At 60.0% G+C, this 18582-nt stretch overlaps 2 protein-coding genes across 8 annotated transcripts; one reads left to right on the top strand and one right to left on the bottom strand.

The window, feature by feature from the left end:
- Nucleotides 1–1304: 1304 nt before the first annotated feature.
- Nucleotides 1305–9729, bottom strand: GCK (glucokinase). 3 transcript variants are annotated; one of them, XM_048290286.1, is made up of 10 exons: nt 8528–9727; nt 6029–6191; nt 5754–5908; nt 5408–5527; nt 5222–5317; nt 4788–4887; nt 2917–3100; nt 2544–2699; nt 1677–1910; nt 1305–1564 (listed from the first exon to the last, which is right to left on the bottom strand). In XM_048290286.1, exons 1-10 carry the CDS (start codon nt 8570–8572, stop codon nt 1420–1422), a joined length of 1398 nt encoding a protein of 465 aa, XP_048146243.1. In that variant the 5' UTR covers nt 8573–9727; the 3' UTR covers nt 1305–1419. The 3 variants fall into 3 exon arrangements, with proteins under 3 accessions (XP_048146243.1, XP_048146244.1, XP_048146245.1); XM_048290287.1 differs by lacking the exon at nt 5222–5317 and having other exon boundaries at nt 8528–9729; XM_048290288.1 differs by lacking the exons at nt 4788–4887; nt 5222–5317; nt 5408–5527; ... (1 more) ...; nt 6029–6191; nt 8528–9727 and having other exon boundaries at nt 2927–3011.
- A 548-nt stretch (nt 9730–10277) lies between these two features.
- On the top strand, nt 10278–18493 carry YKT6 (YKT6 v-SNARE homolog). 5 transcript variants are annotated; one of them, XM_048290311.1, is made up of 8 exons: nt 10278–10372; nt 10751–10872; nt 14719–14801; nt 15510–15610; nt 16484–16588; nt 16773–16838; nt 17235–17336; nt 17733–18493. In XM_048290311.1, exons 2-8 carry the CDS (start codon nt 10769–10771, stop codon nt 17766–17768), a joined length of 597 nt encoding a protein of 198 aa, XP_048146268.1. In that variant the 5' UTR covers nt 10278–10372; nt 10751–10768; the 3' UTR covers nt 17769–18493. The 5 variants fall into 5 exon arrangements, with proteins under 5 accessions (XP_048146268.1, XP_048146270.1, XP_048146272.1 ...); XM_048290313.1 differs by having other exon boundaries at nt 10295–10395; XM_048290315.1 differs by lacking the exon at nt 10278–10372 and adding an exon at nt 10432–10449.
- Nucleotides 18494–18582: the final 89 nt, after the last annotated feature.

The following is an 18582-nucleotide window of genomic DNA, read 5'->3' as shown; positions in this document are numbered from 1 at the left end:
CTTCAGTCCCAGCCAATCAGAACAGAGAGACTGTGGGTCTCTGAGGCCTGCCACCAATCAGAGCTCAAGGATGTCTTTCTGGTGCCAACCAATCAGAACAAAGGAAATCCTGCTGGCTGAGGGTTGCAGCCAATCAGAAGACAGGGAATCCTGCTGGGTGAGGGCTGCAGCCAATCAGAAGACAGGGAATCCTGCTGGCTGAGGGCTGCAGCCAAGCAGAGCAGAGGGATCCCCTTCCCCTCTTGCAATGAGCTGTGGGGATCCCAGTGCCACCCATGGGGCTGGGGGCTTCAGGAGCAGCACCACTGGGTGGCTTTGTCCCTTGGAGTGACACAGACCCCTGCAGTGTCCCCAGCCCCTCAACATGCACCCCCCAGCTGTGGGGTGACCCTGTGCTTTGTGAGGACACCAAGACCCCTTGGTAGTCCCAGCCCCCCAGGTTGGCTCCACACCCTGTGGTGATCCAGTCCCCCCACATGGTCCCGGATGCCCAAGAGTTACCCCAGCACCCTGAGAGGGCCCTAGATCCTGGGTGCCCCCATGTGCCAGGGTGACCCCAGACCCCTGCAGTGGCCCCAAATATCCCAGATATAACTCCAGACCCCCAAGACAGCCCATACCATGGGGTAGCCCCATACCCCAGCACTGACCCCAACACCCTGAGTGGGCTCCAGACCCTGGGGAGCCCCAAACCCCCAAAGGGATCCCAACACCCTGTGGTGTCCCAGGAGGACCCCTCCACCCTGGGGTGCTCCGGACCCTCAGAGTGACTCAAAATCCTGGGTTGCCTCCAGAGTCTTCAGAGAACCACAATATGCTGCGGTACTGCCAGATCCTTAGAGGGACCCCAACACCCTGGGGTGCCCATGACCCCCAAAGGGACCCCAATACTCTGCTCCAGACCCTCTGGTGAACTCAAATCCCTGGGGTGCCCCAGACCTTTCAGGGAACATGGGTGGGAACATGGCTAGAGAGGATCCCCCCAATATGCCCCCCTCCATCTGGCCCTTTCTGGTGCACTCAGTCTTTGCACCCCAGGGATCACTGGTGAGGAGATCCTCCACCCTGACACCCCCCAAAGTGCCCCTTTTCTCTAGGCCAACTCCCTTGAGGGGGTCTTTCCCCCAGCAAAGGGGCTGGGGTATGCTGGAGCACCCCTTGCTGCAGCTGTGTGAGGATAGGGGGGTGTGAGGGCATAGGAAGCTCCTCAGCTGCCTCATACATGTGGGGCAGCCCCATGGGGGTCTCCCTGCCAGCATGGGGGGAGAGGCATGAGGAGCAGTGGCCCAAGTGGCCCCAGAGAAGTCCACACACACCCCGTTTATTGGGGGGCCGGAGCCGCCTCCTTCCCACGTCCGTATCTGCTCCCGTAGCGCTCCGAGTGGGACCACTGGCCCTGCCATCCCCCCTGAGTCCAGCTCACTGCCCCATCATGCAGGCCATCTTGCAGGCCACGGCCGAGATGAGGGCGGCCCCGCGCCCGCTGCCTTCCTCTGACTGGATGAAGGTGATGTCACAGCCGGGTGTCAGCTGCCGCACTGTGGCGTGGAAGTGGTCCTTGAAGCTGGGGAGTGGGAACACGGGGTCACAAATGGGGTCACAAACGGGGTCAAGGCTTGGGGGATGAAGGGAAAGGATAGGGATGTCAGCAGGGAGAAGGGTCTGGAGATCCCCACCTGGGATGGAGCTTGTAGACAGAGCCATCGACACCAACAGTGATCTTGAGGGTGTCCTGGCTGCGGCTCTCCCGCATGCGGTTGATGACTCCAGCCAGGCCGGCCGAGCACATCTGGGCGGCGCGTGTGGACACGCTCTCACACACCTGGCGCACGATCTCACAGTCTGTCCGGGACGGCAGCAGCTCAAAGGCTGACAAGATGTTGTAGATCTGCTTGCGGTCATCAGAATCACTGGGATGGGGGGAGAAAAGGGGGTCAGCAAGGGCTGGGGGGTGAGGACCCTGGGTGAGACAGCTGGAGAGGGATGGGGGAGTGATGGGATGGGGGATCCTCACATGGGACAGTTGCATGGGGTGATAGGATGGGGAACCCCAACTGGGTCAGTCAGAGCAGGTTGGTGTGGGGTGATGGGATGGGGGACCCCAACATGGTGCTGCTGTAGAGGGCTGGTGTGGGGTGATGGGACAGAGGGACCTGGAAGTGGGTCCCCCTAATGTGGAGTGATGGGACATGGGGACCCCAAACGGGACAGAGCAGGCAGGTATGGAATGATCGGATCATGATGTCTCATCATGATGGGCCTGTGACATGGGACACTGTGGTTTGGGTGGCAGGATGTGGGGACTCCAAGATGGACAGTCAGAGCAGGCTGGTGTGGAGTAACAGGATAAAGGACCCCAATATGAGGCAGTCAAAGCAGACTGGTATAGGATGATGGAATAGAAGGATCCTGATGTGGGACAGCCCAGTGCAGAGTGAGAGCACAGACTCCCCAGTATTCCCGGACCAGTGTGGAGTGAGAGCACAAACCTCCCAGTGCGATGCAGCCTGGCAGGTTTGGGGTGCCACCCCCCAGCCTTGTACCTCTCGATCTGGGACATGAAGCGGGTCTCAAAGGTCCCGCGGGTCTTGAGCTTCTCAGAGGCCTCCCCATTGAAGAGCAGGTTCTCATCCACCAGCTTCAGCAGCACCAGCCGCACGATCTCCCCCATGTACTTCCCCCCAATGATCTTCTCATACCTGGGGGGGACAGAGGCGAGGGGGTGGCATCAGAGCTGGGATTTGAGGGGTCACATCCCACAGCACCCCCTCTTTCCTTCCCCCCTCCTTGCTGGATGTGTTTCCCGTGCATGGGCACGGTCCAGGGCGAAGGATGCCCGTGCTGGGCGGCTGAGCCCAGTGTGGTGCAGGGGATGGGAGGGATGCCCAGAGGAACTGGATCTCTCCTATTCCTTACAGTTGCTGACCGGGGTTAAGTGAGGTCTCGTCCACCACGCGGTCGTACTCCAGGAGGAACTCGTCCAGCTCCCCGGAGGCACCAAAGGCCCCCCACTCCGTGTTCACGCACATCCGCCCCTCGTCGCCCTCCACCAGCTCCACGTTGTGCATCTCCTCCATGTAGCAGGCGTTACAGCCTGTCCCTGCCAGGAATTGGGGATGGGTCTGGGCGGCGGGGGGGCAGCAGTGACACCCCCCCGCCACAGCCCTCCCATCCCAACTGGGATAAAGCTGGGATAGTCTTGTGGAGCAATGGGGAAGAACTGGAGAGGGTCCAGACATGTGCCAGGACAGGGGTTGGGACCCATATGGATGAGGGGCATTCCTCAACCTGGTGACTGGCACCATGGCCTACAACTACTTCAAGGGTGGCTCCAGGACATGGGGGAAAGGTTTTAGACTAAAAGAGGAGAGATTTAGATTGGATACTGGGAAAAAATCCTTCCCTGTGAGGGTGGTAGGGACAAACACAAGTTTCCCAGAGAAGCTATGGCTGCTCCATCCCTGGAAGTGTTACAAGCCAGGCTGGACAGCCTGGTCTAATGAAGCTGTCCCTGCCCATGGCATGGAGCTGGATAATCCGTAAGGTCCCTTTCCAACCCAAACCATTCTGTGATTTCATGAAAGCTGGAACCAAGGATGGTTGGGAACTTACTACATATGTCCCAAATCTGTATCCCTACTCCACCCGGCATTGGGATGCAATAAAACCATCAAAATATAGAATCATGGAATGGTTTGGGTTTGAAGGGACCTTAAAATTCATCTCATTCCACCACCCTGCCCTGGGCAGAGACACCTTTGACTAGACCAGGTTGCTCCAAGGATAGAAGGGAAACTGCCTTAAGTTGCACCAGGGGAGGTTTCTGTTGGATATTGGGAAAATTCCTTCATGGGAAGGTCCGTTCAGCCCTGGCACAGACTGCCCAGGGCAGTGGTGAAGTCCCCATCCCTGGGGGGATTCAACAGCCATGTGGATGTGGCACCTGGGGACATGGGTTAGTGATGGTCTTGACAGTGCTGGAGAACAGTTGGACTCGATGACCTTAGAGGCTTTTCCAACTCAAACAGTTCCATGATTCCATGCTAGACCTCATTTCAGAGAACTGACTGAACAGCCAGTGACTGCTGTTCCATGAGCACCAGGATTCAGTGACTGATCATGGCTGAGGGCTGTGCTTGGAGCTGCATGTCCTTGTCCTGCAGTGATGGCGATGGACATCCCTCCTGCTCCCCGCCCCTGCAGTGTCCCCACAGCCCTGGCTGGCCACTTGTCCCCACAGCAGGGTCCCAGGGGCTCTGGGCACTGTGCTGAGGCCAGCCCAGCCCCAAGAAGCTGATCAACATCCCAGCATGTGTTTACTCTGGTGAGGGGATGCGAAGCCCAGATGACACATCGGCACGTGGCTGATGGCACAAATGATAGTGAGGGGCTGGGGGAGGTGGGGGGCTGCTCTCTGCAGGGAGTGGGGGATGGAGCCAGCAGAGTTCAAACTCACCCCCACCACCTGGCTCTCTGACACTAGCTGCCTTCCATGGGTCCCTATCCCTACGATGAAGTGCCAGAGCCACCAACAGCCTTGTGGGGACCAGCCCTGTTATGATGATCATCCTCTTTCTACTCCCAAAGTGCCCCAACCAGGGGCCAGTGCTGGGGCCAGGCAATACCATCGAATGTCCCAACCACCGGACACCCCAGCAGGGTGCCACTGCCACCCCCCCCATCCTTGGTGTGTCCCCCCCAAAAGGATGGGGGAAGCAGCAGGGGAGCGGGGCCATGGGACAGTTCACTGTCCCCAGCCAGGTGTCCCTGTAGAAGGGGCATCTTACCCACAATCATCCCAACCTCGCACCGGTGATCTTCATAGTAGCAGGAGATCATCGTGGCCACCGTGTCATTCACCATTGCCACCACATCCATCTCGAAATCCTGGGGACAGGGACCATTGTGGGCTCATGGGGGGTCAGGCTGTCCCACAACAGGTGGGTTTGGGGTGGACAGTCCCCAAGGATGAGGACCTGGGCATGTGTCACGCACACGTGTGTGCACACACATGGAACAGCCCTGCCCAGAGACACACTTGGCTCCAGCAGCCCCATCATGGGGACAGCTATGCTCCAGTGGTCCCTTCCTGGGGACACACTAGGCTCCAGTGGCCCTGCTGCAGGCACAGCCAGGCTTCAGTGAGCCCATTGCAGGGACAGCCGGGGTGCTGGGGTCTCGGCACCGCGCCGGTGCCGGCACAGCCGTCTGATCCTCTCACCCCTCGCCGTTTGATGGCGTCCCTCAGCAGCCCCACTACGTTGTTCCCTTCCGCGCCGGAGGCTTTGAAGCCCTTGGTCCAGTTCAGGAGAATGCCCTGGAGTGGGAGTCAGACCGAAATGGGGCTGTGGGGGTAGCTGAGGCTTGGGGACCCCTAAGCCCTCATGCTGCCCGGCCACCCCCTCACCTTGTCTATGTCCTCGTGCCGCACGGGGAAGGAGAAGGTGAAGCCCAGGGGCAGCTTTTTGTGCTTCATCTGGTGCTTGTCCAGGAAATCGGAGATGCACTCGGAGATGTAGTCAAAGAGCTGGAAGACAGGAGGTCCAGCCTTTGCCAAGGGATGTCCCCACCCTCCCACTGCCCTTGGATGGACATTGTCCCCACCATGGGTTCCCCAGGCCTGGCCACCTCCCAGCTTCTTAGGGATGGGGGTGTCCCCTCCAGTGTCCCCACTGAAACACACACTGTGAAAGGGACTGGGATGGGATGGGATGGGATGGGATGGGATGGGATGCCCCGTGTGCTCCACTGACCATCTCAGCTGTCCCAGTCATGGCATCCTCTGGGATGGAATACATCTGGTGCTTCGTCTTCACCTTCCACTGCCCCTCCTCTCCCTCGCCCACCTTCACCAGCATCACACGGAAATTGGTGCCACCCAGGTCTAGTGACAGGAAATCTCCCACCTCTGCAAAGCCAGGGAGAAGGGAAGAAGGTGATGGGCTCTAGGTAGGCTCAGCCTTCCACATGGAGCTTGACGGGGTCTGAGGAAGGGGTGAGACACAAGGGACTGGGAGTGACACGGTACCAGAGCCCTCGGGGGTGGAGCGGACATAGGTGGGCAGCATTTTGACAGAAGCTTCCTCATGTGTCTCCAGCTTGAGCCCTCGGTCCATCTCCTTCTGCATCCGGTACATCACCTTCTTCAGGTCCTCCTCCTTCAGCCGGAACTCTGACAGGATCTGCTCCACCTGCACACAACACAGCATCAGCCAGGGACGAGGGATATGGGATGCAAGGGGCCTGAACTGCAAGAAATAGCCAAGCTTTCCTTCCGCCAGCCCTGGTTTTCCCCACTGGCACACAGACACCCTGAAATGCCTTATCCTATTGCTCTGCTGTTCTCCTCCAGCTGAACTGAGGCACCAGGGAATCCATAGGACTGTCACAAGGCACCAAGTCCCCTTCTGGTGCTGCCTGCAGGATGCCACAGTCAGCTCTGGGGTCCCTGGGGACCAGGGTTGGCACTGGGGTTCTGCCATCTCTGTCACCCAGCTGAATTTTTGGGATGGTTGTGTAGAAGCTGGCCCCATTCCAGCAGTGACCTGGGACATCCCATCCTGATGAATCCCAGGTTCATTCCCAGCAAGGAGCACTTCTGGCCATGCCATTGAGGAGTACAGCATCTCCCACCAAGGACATGGGATTCTTTTATGATGAAGATGCTGGTGTGCCTTCCTTGTTCCCCTGGGAGCATCCTTCTCCCTGTATCCCACTGGGAATCATGGGTACCATTTTTCACCCATCGAACGTGGGGCTAATATGGGGCAGAGGGCAGGCAGGCTGGAACATTCTCAGGGGTTGCTGCCTTGCCTCGCTGCCAGGGAGAGCCGCAGGGCCCACTCCAGGGAAGCACCTGGCAAGCAGGATCCGTGTTTATCCTTTCCGTAGCAACCCCGGGCTCGGCGCAGCCTTCATTAGCCGGCAGAGCTGGGGCCAGGTGCCCCGGCTGTCAGATGGAGCTGGAGCCGGCACTCCTTCACCAGCTGCAGTCGGCAGCATTAGGGCTCATTAGTCACCGGCTCTGGGGAGGCTCCAGTGCTCTCGCCGCACACAGATGTTTGCCTCGAGGCTGCTGCTGTTTCCTGACAGGTTTTGGGGTAGGGGGCTCAAGAAAGCGTTTGGGGTGTGGAGTGTCCCAACATTGGGGGCACCCCTTGCCTCGGCTCAGTCCAGCTGCCCTCCATCCTGGCACATCGCCTGGCCCCCAGTGCCATCCCTTGGCCTCTAAACCCTCAAGTGGGGGCTCAGCCCAAATATCTCTGAGGCCCTGCAGAGCTCCTGTGACCTCAGCCACCACTCACAGCTGGGTGGGATCCTGGCACCCCTCACTCCATCCTGGTCCTGAGTGCTGGGGGTCCATTAGCCCTGGACCCCCAGGTGCTGGGAGACAAAACCCCAAGAGACATGGCTGCAGCCTCCGTTCCCTTGGAACGGAGCCGGGCACCCACAGCAGCACTGTGGTGAGGTTTGCCCTGATCCAGAGGGTGTTTGGCCCTGGATGACTGGAAAAATCCTGCCAGGAAAAGCAAGGAGCTGGATTTGATCTCTCCTGGGTTGTTGGCTGAAGGTATTCAGTGCTAATCCATCCCATGGGGCTGCTTGGCATGGGAACACCTGATCTGCCGCGGCTGGAGGGTCCCCCTCCCAAGGCTGGCACCCAGGAGTCCGAATTTTATTTCTCCAATGTTTTTTCCATCTCAGCACCACATGTACCTACTCATCTCTTCACTCGCCTTCAAAACAATGGGCTTGGCTCTCCCCTGGCAGGATTTGGCTCTTCCCACATGACATTATCTGGCTCTCAGTGTCCCATGGAAATGGTGTGTTCCAATGCGTCCCACAAAAGGGATGGAGCTGGGAACTATGTGGCCACTGGCTGCAGGGGCCAGTGACATCCATCTCTGCTGGTTCAGCATGTGCCGAGTCTCCTTGGTGTCCCCTTGGTGTCCCAGTCGGCAGCAGGGAATGTCTCCACTGTCCTCACCCGTGACCCCATGAGCTCAATCCATCTGGGAGAGGATGCTTCCCACAAACAACTGGTTTTTGACTGGGGATGAGCCGTGTGCCATCCTGCTGGGTGCCTCGGTGACAACGATGACAGCCAGCTGAAGGAGGTGACAGGCTCAATCTCATCCCGGGGATGCAGCTGCATGGCTGCAAGATGCCCAGGGTGATGTTTGGATGGTGGGAGCATCCCAGCCCAGCAGAAAATCCTACAAATGCTCCCAGCTCCATTGTGAGCCCTCAGTGCTGTAGGGCCCATGCTGTGCTGGGGGGGTGACCTCAGGGATGGGGACCCCCCTGGGGCATGCTGGGCTGCCTGCAGGCTGCCTGGGAGCTGGTGTCCTCCCCACCAGCCATCCTCCTGGCTACCTCTGTTGGAACCTTGGGAGATGCTGGGAGCACCCGGCCGCTCACTCCAGGGAAGGCTGGAACCCCGGTGAGTATCTGCACCTTTCCCCACACCCACTGGGCATCCCCTGGCCCCCCCGGCCCCCCAGCATTGCCCTGGCAGTGGCCTCACCTTCTCCTTCCTGCTGCTCTCCATTCTGGCTCGGTGATCCAGCATGGGGGCAGCTGGTGAGGTGGGGTGGGCTGCGGGCCAAGCCGTGCCCCCCTCAGCCCCTGTGCCCCCACCGTGGTGCCTGGCCTGGGGGAGCCCCCTGCACTGTCCTGGAGGGTGTCTGGCAGGCGCTGGGCTGCTCCGTCCCTCGCTCCACACGCGGATGCTCCACTTTCGCTGCGTTATCTCATCTGACGCCCCAGTCCGGCACCCACTGAGGGGGTCCCGATACCCCCGGCCTCAAGCAGAGGGGCAGGGAGCAGGGCCCGGGGCCCTGGTGGGATCAGCGCTGTCGCCCCACATCCTTCGCTCCAGAGGGATTCCACTCTCGCTCTCCCGCTCGCTTCCTCAATGTGTCAATAAATTCCCGGGCTGGTGTTGGTGCGGGGGTCCCAGCCCGACGCAGCAGGTTCTGGCAGCCCCTGGGGACCCCCTGTGTGTTGGCGAGGCTCGGCCAGGACCCTCCCCGCAGGGGCCGCTGGCCCCGTCACGCGAAGCACCACGCCCCGGGTCACCCGTGTCCCCGTTGTCATACCAACGGCTCGATGGTGGTGGCAAGCACTCCACCGGCCGGCTTGGCAACCGGCATGCTCCCATGGAGACCGCGGACACAGCACGGCCTACAGACACCCGTGGAGGGCCGAGGGCGACTGGGAAGTGCTCCGAGCCCCCAGGACGGGAAAGGATCCAGCGGTGCTGGGATTGACACCAGGCGTCGCAACAGATCGGGGATGGATGCTGGATTTGAGGACGGGGATGTGGCAACTCCCATCGCCCCCAGAGCCGCGTCATCCACCCAGCGTTGCGGAAACAGGGGACTATGGGGGTCCAAATGGGATAAGGAGCACCTTTGGTCATGGGTGGACCCCAAAACCTTCTGGTCTTGGTGTGTGGCAGCATCTCCTCAGACACAGAGCTGGGGAGGGTCCCTGGGAAGCCTGGATGGGTGTTGGGGTGACAGCCCCGTGGGGGACTGAGGGGGCTCTGGGGAGGACAGAGGTTTTGTGGGTGGCAGAGCAGGGCCTAGGGGACACAGGGTCACCCCACAGTACCTCACCTGCCCCCTGTGCAGGGAGAACCTGGGGGCACAGGAGGGCTCTGGCAGCCCTGCCCCTGTGCTGGTGTCCACCCGTAGAGGGGTCCTCACCCCTTCGAGGGGTCCAAAACCCTCGGGAGGTTCACCCACCCCTCGTCAGTACACCCCCACCATGGAGGGGTCCCCACCCAGGGGCAGAACAGCCCCATGGAAGGGTCCCCAGTCCCCAGGGTGTCCCCCAGCACCCGGGAGAGGCTGTTGCCTCCGTGGGGCCCCTCCTCAGAGGGTCACTACACCATAGGGGAAGGCTCCCCACACAGGGGAACCCCATCCCACACAGGGGACCCTCACCCCACACAGGGGACCGCCACCCCACAGAGGGACCCCCACCCCACAGAGGGGAACCCCCCCCCACACAGGGACCCCCCCCCCCCCAGCGCGGTCCCGGCCCACAGCGGGAGGAGCGAACAGGCCCCGCCCCCGTTGCTGGGCTCAGCGCCCCCTGCTGGCCGCGCTGGGGAACGAGCACTGCCCGCACCGCCAGCGCGGCGCTGATTGGCCGTGCGGCTGAGGCGGGAGAGCGGGGAGGCGGGCGATGATTGGTCAGAAGGCTTGGGGGGCGGAGCGGTCTCGGCGCATGCGCAGGCCGGGAGCAGTCCCGTGGCAGTGGCCGGGCTCGGGGCGCTTCCGGCGCCGCGGTTCCCGTTCCGGGTCGCGCCCCCGCCGTGTCGGCAGCGCCCGCGCTGAGCCGCGCCCGCCGCTGTCCCGAGGCACTGCGGGGCGAGCTGGGCCGGTGGGGCAACGCCGGGCTGGGCGGGGCTGCCCAGGGGCCGGCGGCTGGGTTGTAGTGGGTTATACCGAGGAGTGGCCGGGTTACACTGGGTGGAGGGGCTGGGTTACACTGGGCCAGCTGGGTCAGGTGAGGGTAGGGGTTGGTTAGGCTGGACTAGGGAGACCTGGCTGGGCGGGGGTCGGGATGCGCTGTCAGGCTGGGCTCCGGGGGTCGGGAGGGTTCTGGCTGTCTGGGATAGCATTTAAAGGACGGAAGGAGGGTTTGGGGGCAACCCCAGGCACGGCTGTGGCAGAGGGAGGTCCGGGGGTGTCCTGGCCCCTGCATGGCCTCAGCCCCAACCCTTTTTTCCCCCCAGGCACACGGAGCCACCGCGATGAGGCTCTACAGCCTAAGTGTCCTTTACAAGGGTGACGCCAAAGTGCATTTGCTCAAAGCTGCCTACGATGTGTCCACCTTCAACTTCTTTCAGAGATCCAGGTGGGTGCTGGGCCGCTGGAACTTTTGGGGGGGCTGGGGAGGGGGAATTGCCTCCGTGTGCTGTAGGCTGGTGTGTGGCTCAGGCAGGACCTTGGGGAGGGGAAGCAGAAGCTTTTGGGAGGTTTTCTGCCCCACTGGGGCTGCAGTGGCAGCAGTGAAAGGCTTTTCTTAAGGGGTAATACCCCTAGAGCCACAACCTGGGTGCTGCGACCTGCTGCAGCACTTGGAATGATGGGTCAGCCTCAGGAATGGAGTGAAATTCCTGGAGCCCCAGCCAGCAGTAGGTCAGGTCTGACTCCACAAATCCTCCAGTGCAGCCAAGCCATGAAATCAGGGTGCGGGGATGCCCTGGGAGTGGGCTCAGCTCTTTCCCCTTGGGTGGGGTGAGAAGAGGCCTGTCTGTGCTAGGCTCACAGGACTCGCCTGGATCCTGGTGCCCATGGGTTGTTTGGACTCACTTGAAGCTTTTCCCAGCCCACAAAACCCTGCTCAAGTTATTCCAATGGCTTCAGGTGAGCTGGTTGAGCCCCAGATGCCAGTCCAGACTCCCGGCGTTCCACTGGGCTCACAGGGATCAGGGAGCTCTCGGCAGCTCCCGAAAACCTCCTGAAGCTGTCAAACAAAGCAGGAGCATGCTGTGGAACAGGTTGTTCCCAGTGCCTGCCTCAGATGGTAAAGGAGTTAGGAAATTCTTCTGGGACCCAAATTTTCAATGCCAAGGTTTTATGGAACCTCAGGCACATTTGGTTCTGTAATTCCAGGGGTAAAGGGGGAAGACTGAAGTAAGACTGTCTTAAAAAGCTCTTTCTTAGCCAAATGTGCGAGTGGGACGCGGAGCGGTGCCAGCGTGTGACATCAGCTCCAGTCCCAAAACACTCTGTAGCTGCAGCTCTTGTTTTCCCAAATCCTGGGAAAATTCCCTGTGTGTTTATGCTGTGGGCTTCCCCCACAGCAGGCTGCGTCTCTGCCTGAAGAAGAGCCTGGGATTTTGGGAAGAGCAGTGAGGTTTGGAGAGGGTGTGTGTCAGTCATGCAGCTGTTCCTGGGATTTGATGCTTTTCCCAGGCTGATTCATGGGTGGTGCTCGGAGGATCTGCAAGAGCTTGGCCCAGGTGTGGTGTTTAAGGTGTGTTTAGCTGAAGTTTGGGTTAAAATGCTGCACATTCATTTTTTTGAGGCTGTGGAGTTCCCAGAGAGTTGGGTCAAAGGGTTGGGTCTGGGATAAACAGGGCTGTGGCTCCTGGGAGCTGTGGAACCTGCTGGGCGGGAGCACAGGGCTGGGCTGTGCCAGTGCCTCATGTCTGCTGAACATCTGCCAGGGAATTTGGCAGGGTCAGGAAGGCAGAGTGGAGTCTTGAGTGGGCAGTTCCTTCAGGAATACTGGGAAATAAAAGCAGTATTCACAGTGGAAGAGGTGTCCTTGAAGAAGATACATGCTGGGATCTAACTGACATAGGGTTGTGATGCATCATTCAAGCCTAAGGCATCGTTCGGACTCAGTGATCTTAAATGTCTTTTCCAACCTAGATATGAAAACCTGGGGTCATGGTGGGGGCCGTGGCTGGCAGCAGATCCCTAGACTAGGAGGAAGGTGTCCATGTTCCCTCTCTGATGAAGCTGAGATGTTCAGGATGTTCAGGAATCCTTGGGCTGGACTTTGTTCTGTAGTGCCTGAAACCCCGACAGTCCAGAGTCTCTGTAGAACTGGTGTCCGGGCTGGGAGGATTGCAGACCGCTCTAAGGGATGTGTAAACTGGGAGAGGCAACTTCCCCTCTGGAATTGCTTCCAGCAGTGGGAGGCAGTCAGAAGACCGTGGTCTTTGCCATGCCAGTGTCTCTGTCCAGTGACGTTTCCTTGGCACCACATCACCTCCCAAGCAGGAGCTGTCCCACTCCTTGGTGTTTGCAAACTTTGTAACTTGATCCTTGACAAATATCCCTTCCTGGGATTTTCCAGCTGAATTGGGGAATGCGTTGCCCCACATTGGCTAATTCCAGCATGCCCACGATGTGGTGTTTTGGAAACAGGTTTATTTTACTCTTGCTCATTATTTTTGGCCTCTTTTCCTTTGCTGTGGGATGAGAAGGGATCACTGAGGAGCCTGTTGGACAGGCCTGAGCCTGGGCTCAGGAATGTTTTCCAAACTTAGAGCAAGTCTGGCTTAAGGATATTCTTTAACTTTGACTCACAGGGGTGGCTGGATGCCTGGGGGGTCAAACATCCCCCTGGGATGGGGAGGGTATCCCTGTCCTGGGCTCAGCGTGGGCAGGGCGAGTTCTGCCCCTGTGACCCGCTCAGGTGAGACCCCACCTACAGAGCTGCCTCGAACTCTGGGACCTGACATCAGAGGGATGTGGAGCTGCTGGAACAAGTCCAGAGGAGGCCACAGAGATGCTGTAAGGGCTGGAGCCCTTCTGCTCTGGGGGCAGGTTGGGAGAGCTAGGGCTGTTCGGCTGGAGAAGAGAAGGACCTGGGGACCCTTAGGGTCCCTTCCAGTGCCTAGTGGGGCTTCAAGAAAGCTGGAGAGGGACTTGGGACACAGGCACGGAGTGACGGATGGATCGATGGGCAAAGGCCAACGCTGTGAGGAGTCAACAAGCCCAAGTGATGGGTCCTGGTCTTGGGCCACAACAACCCCAGGCAGCACTCCAGGCTGGAGCAGAGTGGCTGGAGAATTGGAAAAGAACCTGGTTCTCCTGGTCGGCTGCGACTGGGCATGAGCCCAGGTGTGCAAGGAGGCCAATGGCACCTGGCCTGTGCCAGCCATGGTGTGGCCACAGGCCCAGGAGAGTGACCATCCCCTGTGCTGGCCCTGTTGAGGCCCCTTGAGGGCTGTGTCCAGTTCTGGGCCCTTCATGGCAAGAAGGACAGGGAGGGATTGTCCTGCTCTGCTCTGCACTGGGGTGGCTTCACCTCAAGTCCTGGGGCAGTTTTGGGCACAACAAATTAAAAAAAGATGTTAAGCCATTGGAGAGCATCCAAAGTAGGCCACAAGGATGAGGAAGGGTCTGGAGGGGCCATATGAGGAGCATCTGAGGGCATTTGATGTGTTCAGCTGGAGGAGACTGAGGGGAGACCTCCCTGTGCTCTTCAACATCCTCCCGAGGGGCAGCAGAGAACAGCTCCGATCTCTGTGACCACTGACAGGACCTGAGGGAATGGCTGGAGCCGTGTCAGGGGAGGGTTAGGTTGGATATCAGGAAAAGGTTTTTCCCCCAAAGGGTGTTTGGGCACTGAGCAGGCTCCCCAGGGCAGTGGTCGCAGCACGAAGCCTTAGTTCAAGAAGCGTTTGGACAATGCTCTCAGGGACAGGGTGGGATGGTTGGGGTGTTCTGTGCAGAGCCAGGGGTTGGACTCAATGATCCTGATGGGTCCCTTGAACTCAGCATATTTTATGATTCTGTGATTCTAGTGGAAGGTGTCAGCAGGGGATGGAACTGGATGGTCTTTAAAGTCCCTTCCAACCCAAATCATTCCATGATTCCATGATGCAGCTGGTCACCAGGTGTTGGCCGGGCAGAGCCAGGTTCAGTGGCATTTTTGCTTTCTGCTAAATCCCCAAAAAGCAAGTTCAGCCCAAGGACACAAGCCTGTCACTGCAACTGGAGGGCTCTGGGTGCTCCCCTGGGTCTGGGTGGTGGCTGGAGGTATGTGTTTGGGGGTTGCCACTCTGCAGAGGTGCAGGGTCCAGCCTCTCTCCCAAGTAAAACCCAGTGCTCAGCTGCAGCCCCACAGCCCAGACTCGGGGACTGGGGGGGGGAAGGGCTCGTTACCCCTGCACACCGGGGTGCTGTGGGCCAGCTGCTTCCCCAGCACTGCCCCAGGCCCTGCGCTGTGTCCCCGCAGTGTGCAGGAGTTCATGACGTTCACGAGCCAGCTGATCGCGGAGCGCTCGGCGCTGGGCAGCAGGGCCTCGGTCAAGGAGCAAGGTGAGAGCAGCGTGTCCGCTTCCCTGCGGCCCATTCCTGGGGAAGGTCCCGCCAAGCCCAGTGCCCGGGTGAGCGGCACTGATGGCGTGAGGGGCTGGGCCGGGTGTGAGCCCAGCTCGGTGCAGCAGAGGCTTTGGAGGGAGCAGGGAACTGCTCCAGTGTCTGCACTCTCCATGTCCCCCTTGGCACCCCTGGAGCTGTTGGGTTGCAGCCCCCCCCCAACTTCCCCGACCCCCCCACCACAGGGTGGCTGTGCTGGCTTTGCCATGCAAGTCCAGGCTCCGTATCCCAAATTCTCACCTCATTCCAGCCTCCCTGTCCTGCTTCACATGCCTGTGGGGCACAGCCTGGATTGGCTGCTGGAGCCTCTTTAATGACACCCCAGCCTTGTTATTAATAAAATTAGTTAAAAATAGGCTGAGCTCTTCCCCCACTGGTTTTTATCTACCTCTGGCTACCATGTGTTGTCGGTTTCATGTCCCACACTGTGTGGCATGGCTGTGGTCCCCTGCCACAGCACAACTTGGGGCTTTTAATTTTAAGCCTTTCCTGCTTTCCTAATGAATTAATGAAAAATGCAGGTGCTGATGACACCTTCCGGGGTGGTTTTGGGGAGGGGGGAAAACTGTGGGGGCTGGGGGGAAGGTGGTGGGTGCTGGGGAAGGCTCAGGACCTTTGCTGCATCTCTAACAGGAATTTCCTTCCCAGAGTACCTGTGCCACGTGTATGTGCGGACCGACGGGCTGGCCGGAGTGGTGATCGCAGACAATGAGTATCCACAGCGGGTTTGTTTCACCTTGCTGGACAAGGTGAGGGCACATGCTGGGAGCTGCTCCAGGGGGCTCCTCCAGTCTCCCCACCCTGGCACATGCAGGGCTTTGCGGAGAGTCGGGGCCGGCCACCTTGGCCTGGGCATCGCTCTGGTCCTCGTGTGCCAGGCCTGTTCATTCGTGTCTCTGCCCTCAGCTCATTCAGAAGAGGAGGAGGGGTGGGGGGGGCAGGGTCACCAACGTGGTCAGAGGGCAGGAGCACCTCTCATGGAACGGTGGAATTGTTTCGGTTGGACAAGCCCTGCAAGGCCATCAAGTCCAACCATTTCTCCAACATGGCCAAGGCCACCACTAAACCATGTCCCCAGGTGCCATGTCTGTGTGTTTCTTTGGATGCTTCCAGGGATGGGGACTCCACCACTGCCCTGGGCAGCCTGTGTCAAGGCTGGACAACCCTTTTCGTGCCTCTCCAGCCTGGAGAAGAGAAGGCTCCAGGGAGACCCCAGACCCTCTTCCAGTACCTAAAGGGGCTCCAAGAGAGCTGGAGAGGGAATTTGGACAAGGGCCTGGAGGGACAGGACAAAGGGCAGTGGCTTCCCACTGCCAGAGGGCAGGGTGAGATGGGATATTGGGAAGAAGTCCTTCCCTGTAGGGTGGTAGGGACTAACAGAGGTTTCCCAGAGAAGTTGTGGCTGCCCCATCCCTGGAAGTGTCAAAGGCCAGGCTGGACAGGGCTTGGAGCAACCTGGTCTAATGGAAAGTGTCCCTGCCCATGGCAGGGGTGTGGATGAGCTGTAAGGTCCCTTCCCAAAAATCTCCAGATCTCCTATTTTGACGAGCAAAACCCCTCCAGCCACTGTGGCCCCACAGCTGCGGCTCCTGGGTGGTAACTGCTGCTTCCTTACCTGGCAGGTGCTGGATGAGTTCTCCAGGCAGGTCAGCAAGATGGACTGGCCCTCAGGGTCACCTACCACCATCACCTACTCTGCCTTGGATGGATACCTCAGCAAATACCAGGTACAGACCCCTGGGACGCTGCAGGGCACCAGGACAGAGGATCCCTGTGCTCCCTACAGCCCTGAAAGTGGCAGGGGAGGTGGGCAACACTCTGGCGCATGCTGGGACCCCGGTGCTCTGGGGCTGTGTCCAGGGGACCCTGGTGTCCCTGTGGTGGTGCCAGCAGCATGTTGTTTCTCCCCAGAACCCCCGTGACGCCGACCCGATGACCCGAGTGCAGGCAGAGCTGGACGAGACCAAAATCATCCTGGTGAGGCTGCAGGACGCTCCTGCCTGCACAAGCCGGTGGTCCCTGGGGGCACGGTATGGGGCAGGGGTAGAGTCGACCCTGGAGACCTCCCTGGTGTGGGAGCTTCCTTTTCCCTTCCCCTTCTTCCCTTCCCTCCTTTTTTCTCCTTGGGCATTTCCCAGCTGGCTGGACACAAGCACCAGGGCTCTGACCCCTCCTCCAAATGCTGGTCTCTTCTCTGCCTGGCGACCCAGTGGGAGCTCTGCTGCTCCTGCCCCCGGCCAAGTTCCCGTCTCCCTTGGGGCTGCAGAGCTGGGGGGACTGTAGGAGGGTGGGATGGGGGATGGTGGCACCTCCATCTCCTGCTGCAGGGTGTGGGGGCCTGGTGCTGGGGCTCAGCACATGTTTCTCTGGCAGCACAACACCATGGAATCACTGCTGGAGCGTGGGGAGAAGCTGGACGACCTGGTCTCCAAATCAGAGGTGCTTGGAGCACAATCCAAAGCCTTCTACAAAACGGTGGGTGTGGAGGGTCACCCCCTCCCTGAGGGAGCTGGGGATGGGTGGAGCGTCATCCTTGGGGGGTCACCCCCAATGGATAAACCCTGGGGCACAGCTCTGGGTGCCAGGCAGGGATCACCCCTGTTGCTGCGGGCTTTGGGCCTGGAGAGAGCCCCAATTCCAGCTGCAGAGCCCCACAGCCCCTCACTGGGGGTGTCCTGCACCCTGCAGTGAGTGGGGGGTGATGCCCATCCCAGTTCCTGGCACCAGCTCTGGCCAAAAGGAAAGGAGCCTCCGTGTCATCAGCCTTTGTGCTGTGCTGGCCTCTTCAGCAGGAGAGGGGCCTCGGGTGGGTGGCCCTGGGACCCCCAAACCCTTGGGGAGTTCTACAGATGGTTTTCCTTCTCTTCTTAGGCCCGAAAGCAGAATTCCTGCTGTGAAATCATGTGACATGGAGCCCGGGGTCTCCACCTCCGGACCACCAGCCCTCCACCCCCCTCTGCAGCCACCCCAGGGGTGTTCCTGGGGCTGGGCCGAGGGTCCTCAGCCCCCTGGGCTGATGTGACTGTTGTCCACCTTGAGGGGACACCAAGGCTGGCACTGGGCCAGCACACATGGGGGGAGGTCCACACTGAAGACCCCCCACCCTTGCTGTTCCTGGGACAGCTTGGACCAGGGGGCACCCGGCCACGCACTCCCCTGCCTTCACACCCCCCAGAAGCCTGGAGGGGCCGTCCACTGCTGTCCAGGGGGCTGAGGGGGCAGGTGGAGTCCCCTCCTGCCATCCCAGGGGCTGGGGGGGCTTTTATGTATTTGTGTCCTAAGGGTGAGCTGGGGGGTGGGAGAAGGGGGGAAGGGAAAAAGAAGAGGTTTCTTGGGTGGGGGGTGCTCACTGCCTCCCTGGGTAGCTTCTCCCTGCGCCTGGAGCTGTGTCCCAGTGCTGGAGGAGGGGGGAGCTCACCAGCCTGCCCTGCACCTCGGAGCCCCTCCCCTGCTCCCACCAGCCGGGGTGGGGGGGGCTCAGCACCTGCCAGGGCCCAGCAGCCCTCACTGCCTCCTCTTCCTCCTCCTCGGGAAGGGAAAAGTTGGGCTTGGGCTGTACCTTGCAGTGCTCCAGTTGTTTCCATGCCCTGGCTGCGCTGGCCAGGGGGATAAAGTCGTATCTGGCAGTTGTACCTCTGTTCCCTCTCTGTGGCGTCCCGGGGTGGGATTTGAGAGGGACATGCCCTGGGCACCCCAGCAGGGACGGATGCACTTGGCCTTC

The sequence above is a fragment of the Corvus hawaiiensis genome, chromosome 36 (assembly GCF_020740725.1).
Source record: "Corvus hawaiiensis isolate bCorHaw1 chromosome 36, bCorHaw1.pri.cur, whole genome shotgun sequence".
NCBI lineage: Eukaryota > Metazoa > Chordata > Aves > Passeriformes > Corvidae > Corvus > Corvus hawaiiensis.
This window is presented reverse-complemented; position numbering and strand designations above follow the sequence as displayed.

What these genes read in the sequence shown, in the direction of transcription:
- GCK (XM_048290286.1), bottom strand. Translation starts at nt 8,572, where the DNA reads ATGCTGGATCACCGAGCCAGAATGGAGAGCAGCAGGAAGGAGAAG. An exon ending in TGACTGGGACAGCTGAGATG is followed by an intron (nt 5,528 to 5,753) that starts GTCAGTGGAGCA and finishes CCTGTCTTCCAG; the next exon opens with CTCTTTGACTACATCTCCGA. An exon ending in TTCATGTCCCAGATCGAGAG is followed by an intron (nt 1,911 to 2,543) that starts GTACAAGGCTGG and finishes CCCCCATCCCAG; the next exon opens with TGATTCTGATGACCGCAAGC.
- YKT6 (XM_048290310.1), top strand. Translation starts at nt 10,718, where the DNA reads ATGGCCTCAGCCCCAACCCTTTTTTCCCCCCAGGCACACGGAGCCACC. An exon ending in GGCCTCGGTCAAGGAGCAAG is followed by an intron (nt 14,802 to 15,509) that starts GTGAGAGCAGCG and finishes TTTCCTTCCCAG; the next exon opens with AGTACCTGTGCCACGTGTAT. An exon ending in CCAAAGCCTTCTACAAAACG is followed by an intron (nt 17,337 to 17,732) that starts GTGGGTGTGGAG and finishes TTCTCTTCTTAG; the next exon opens with GCCCGAAAGCAGAATTCCTG.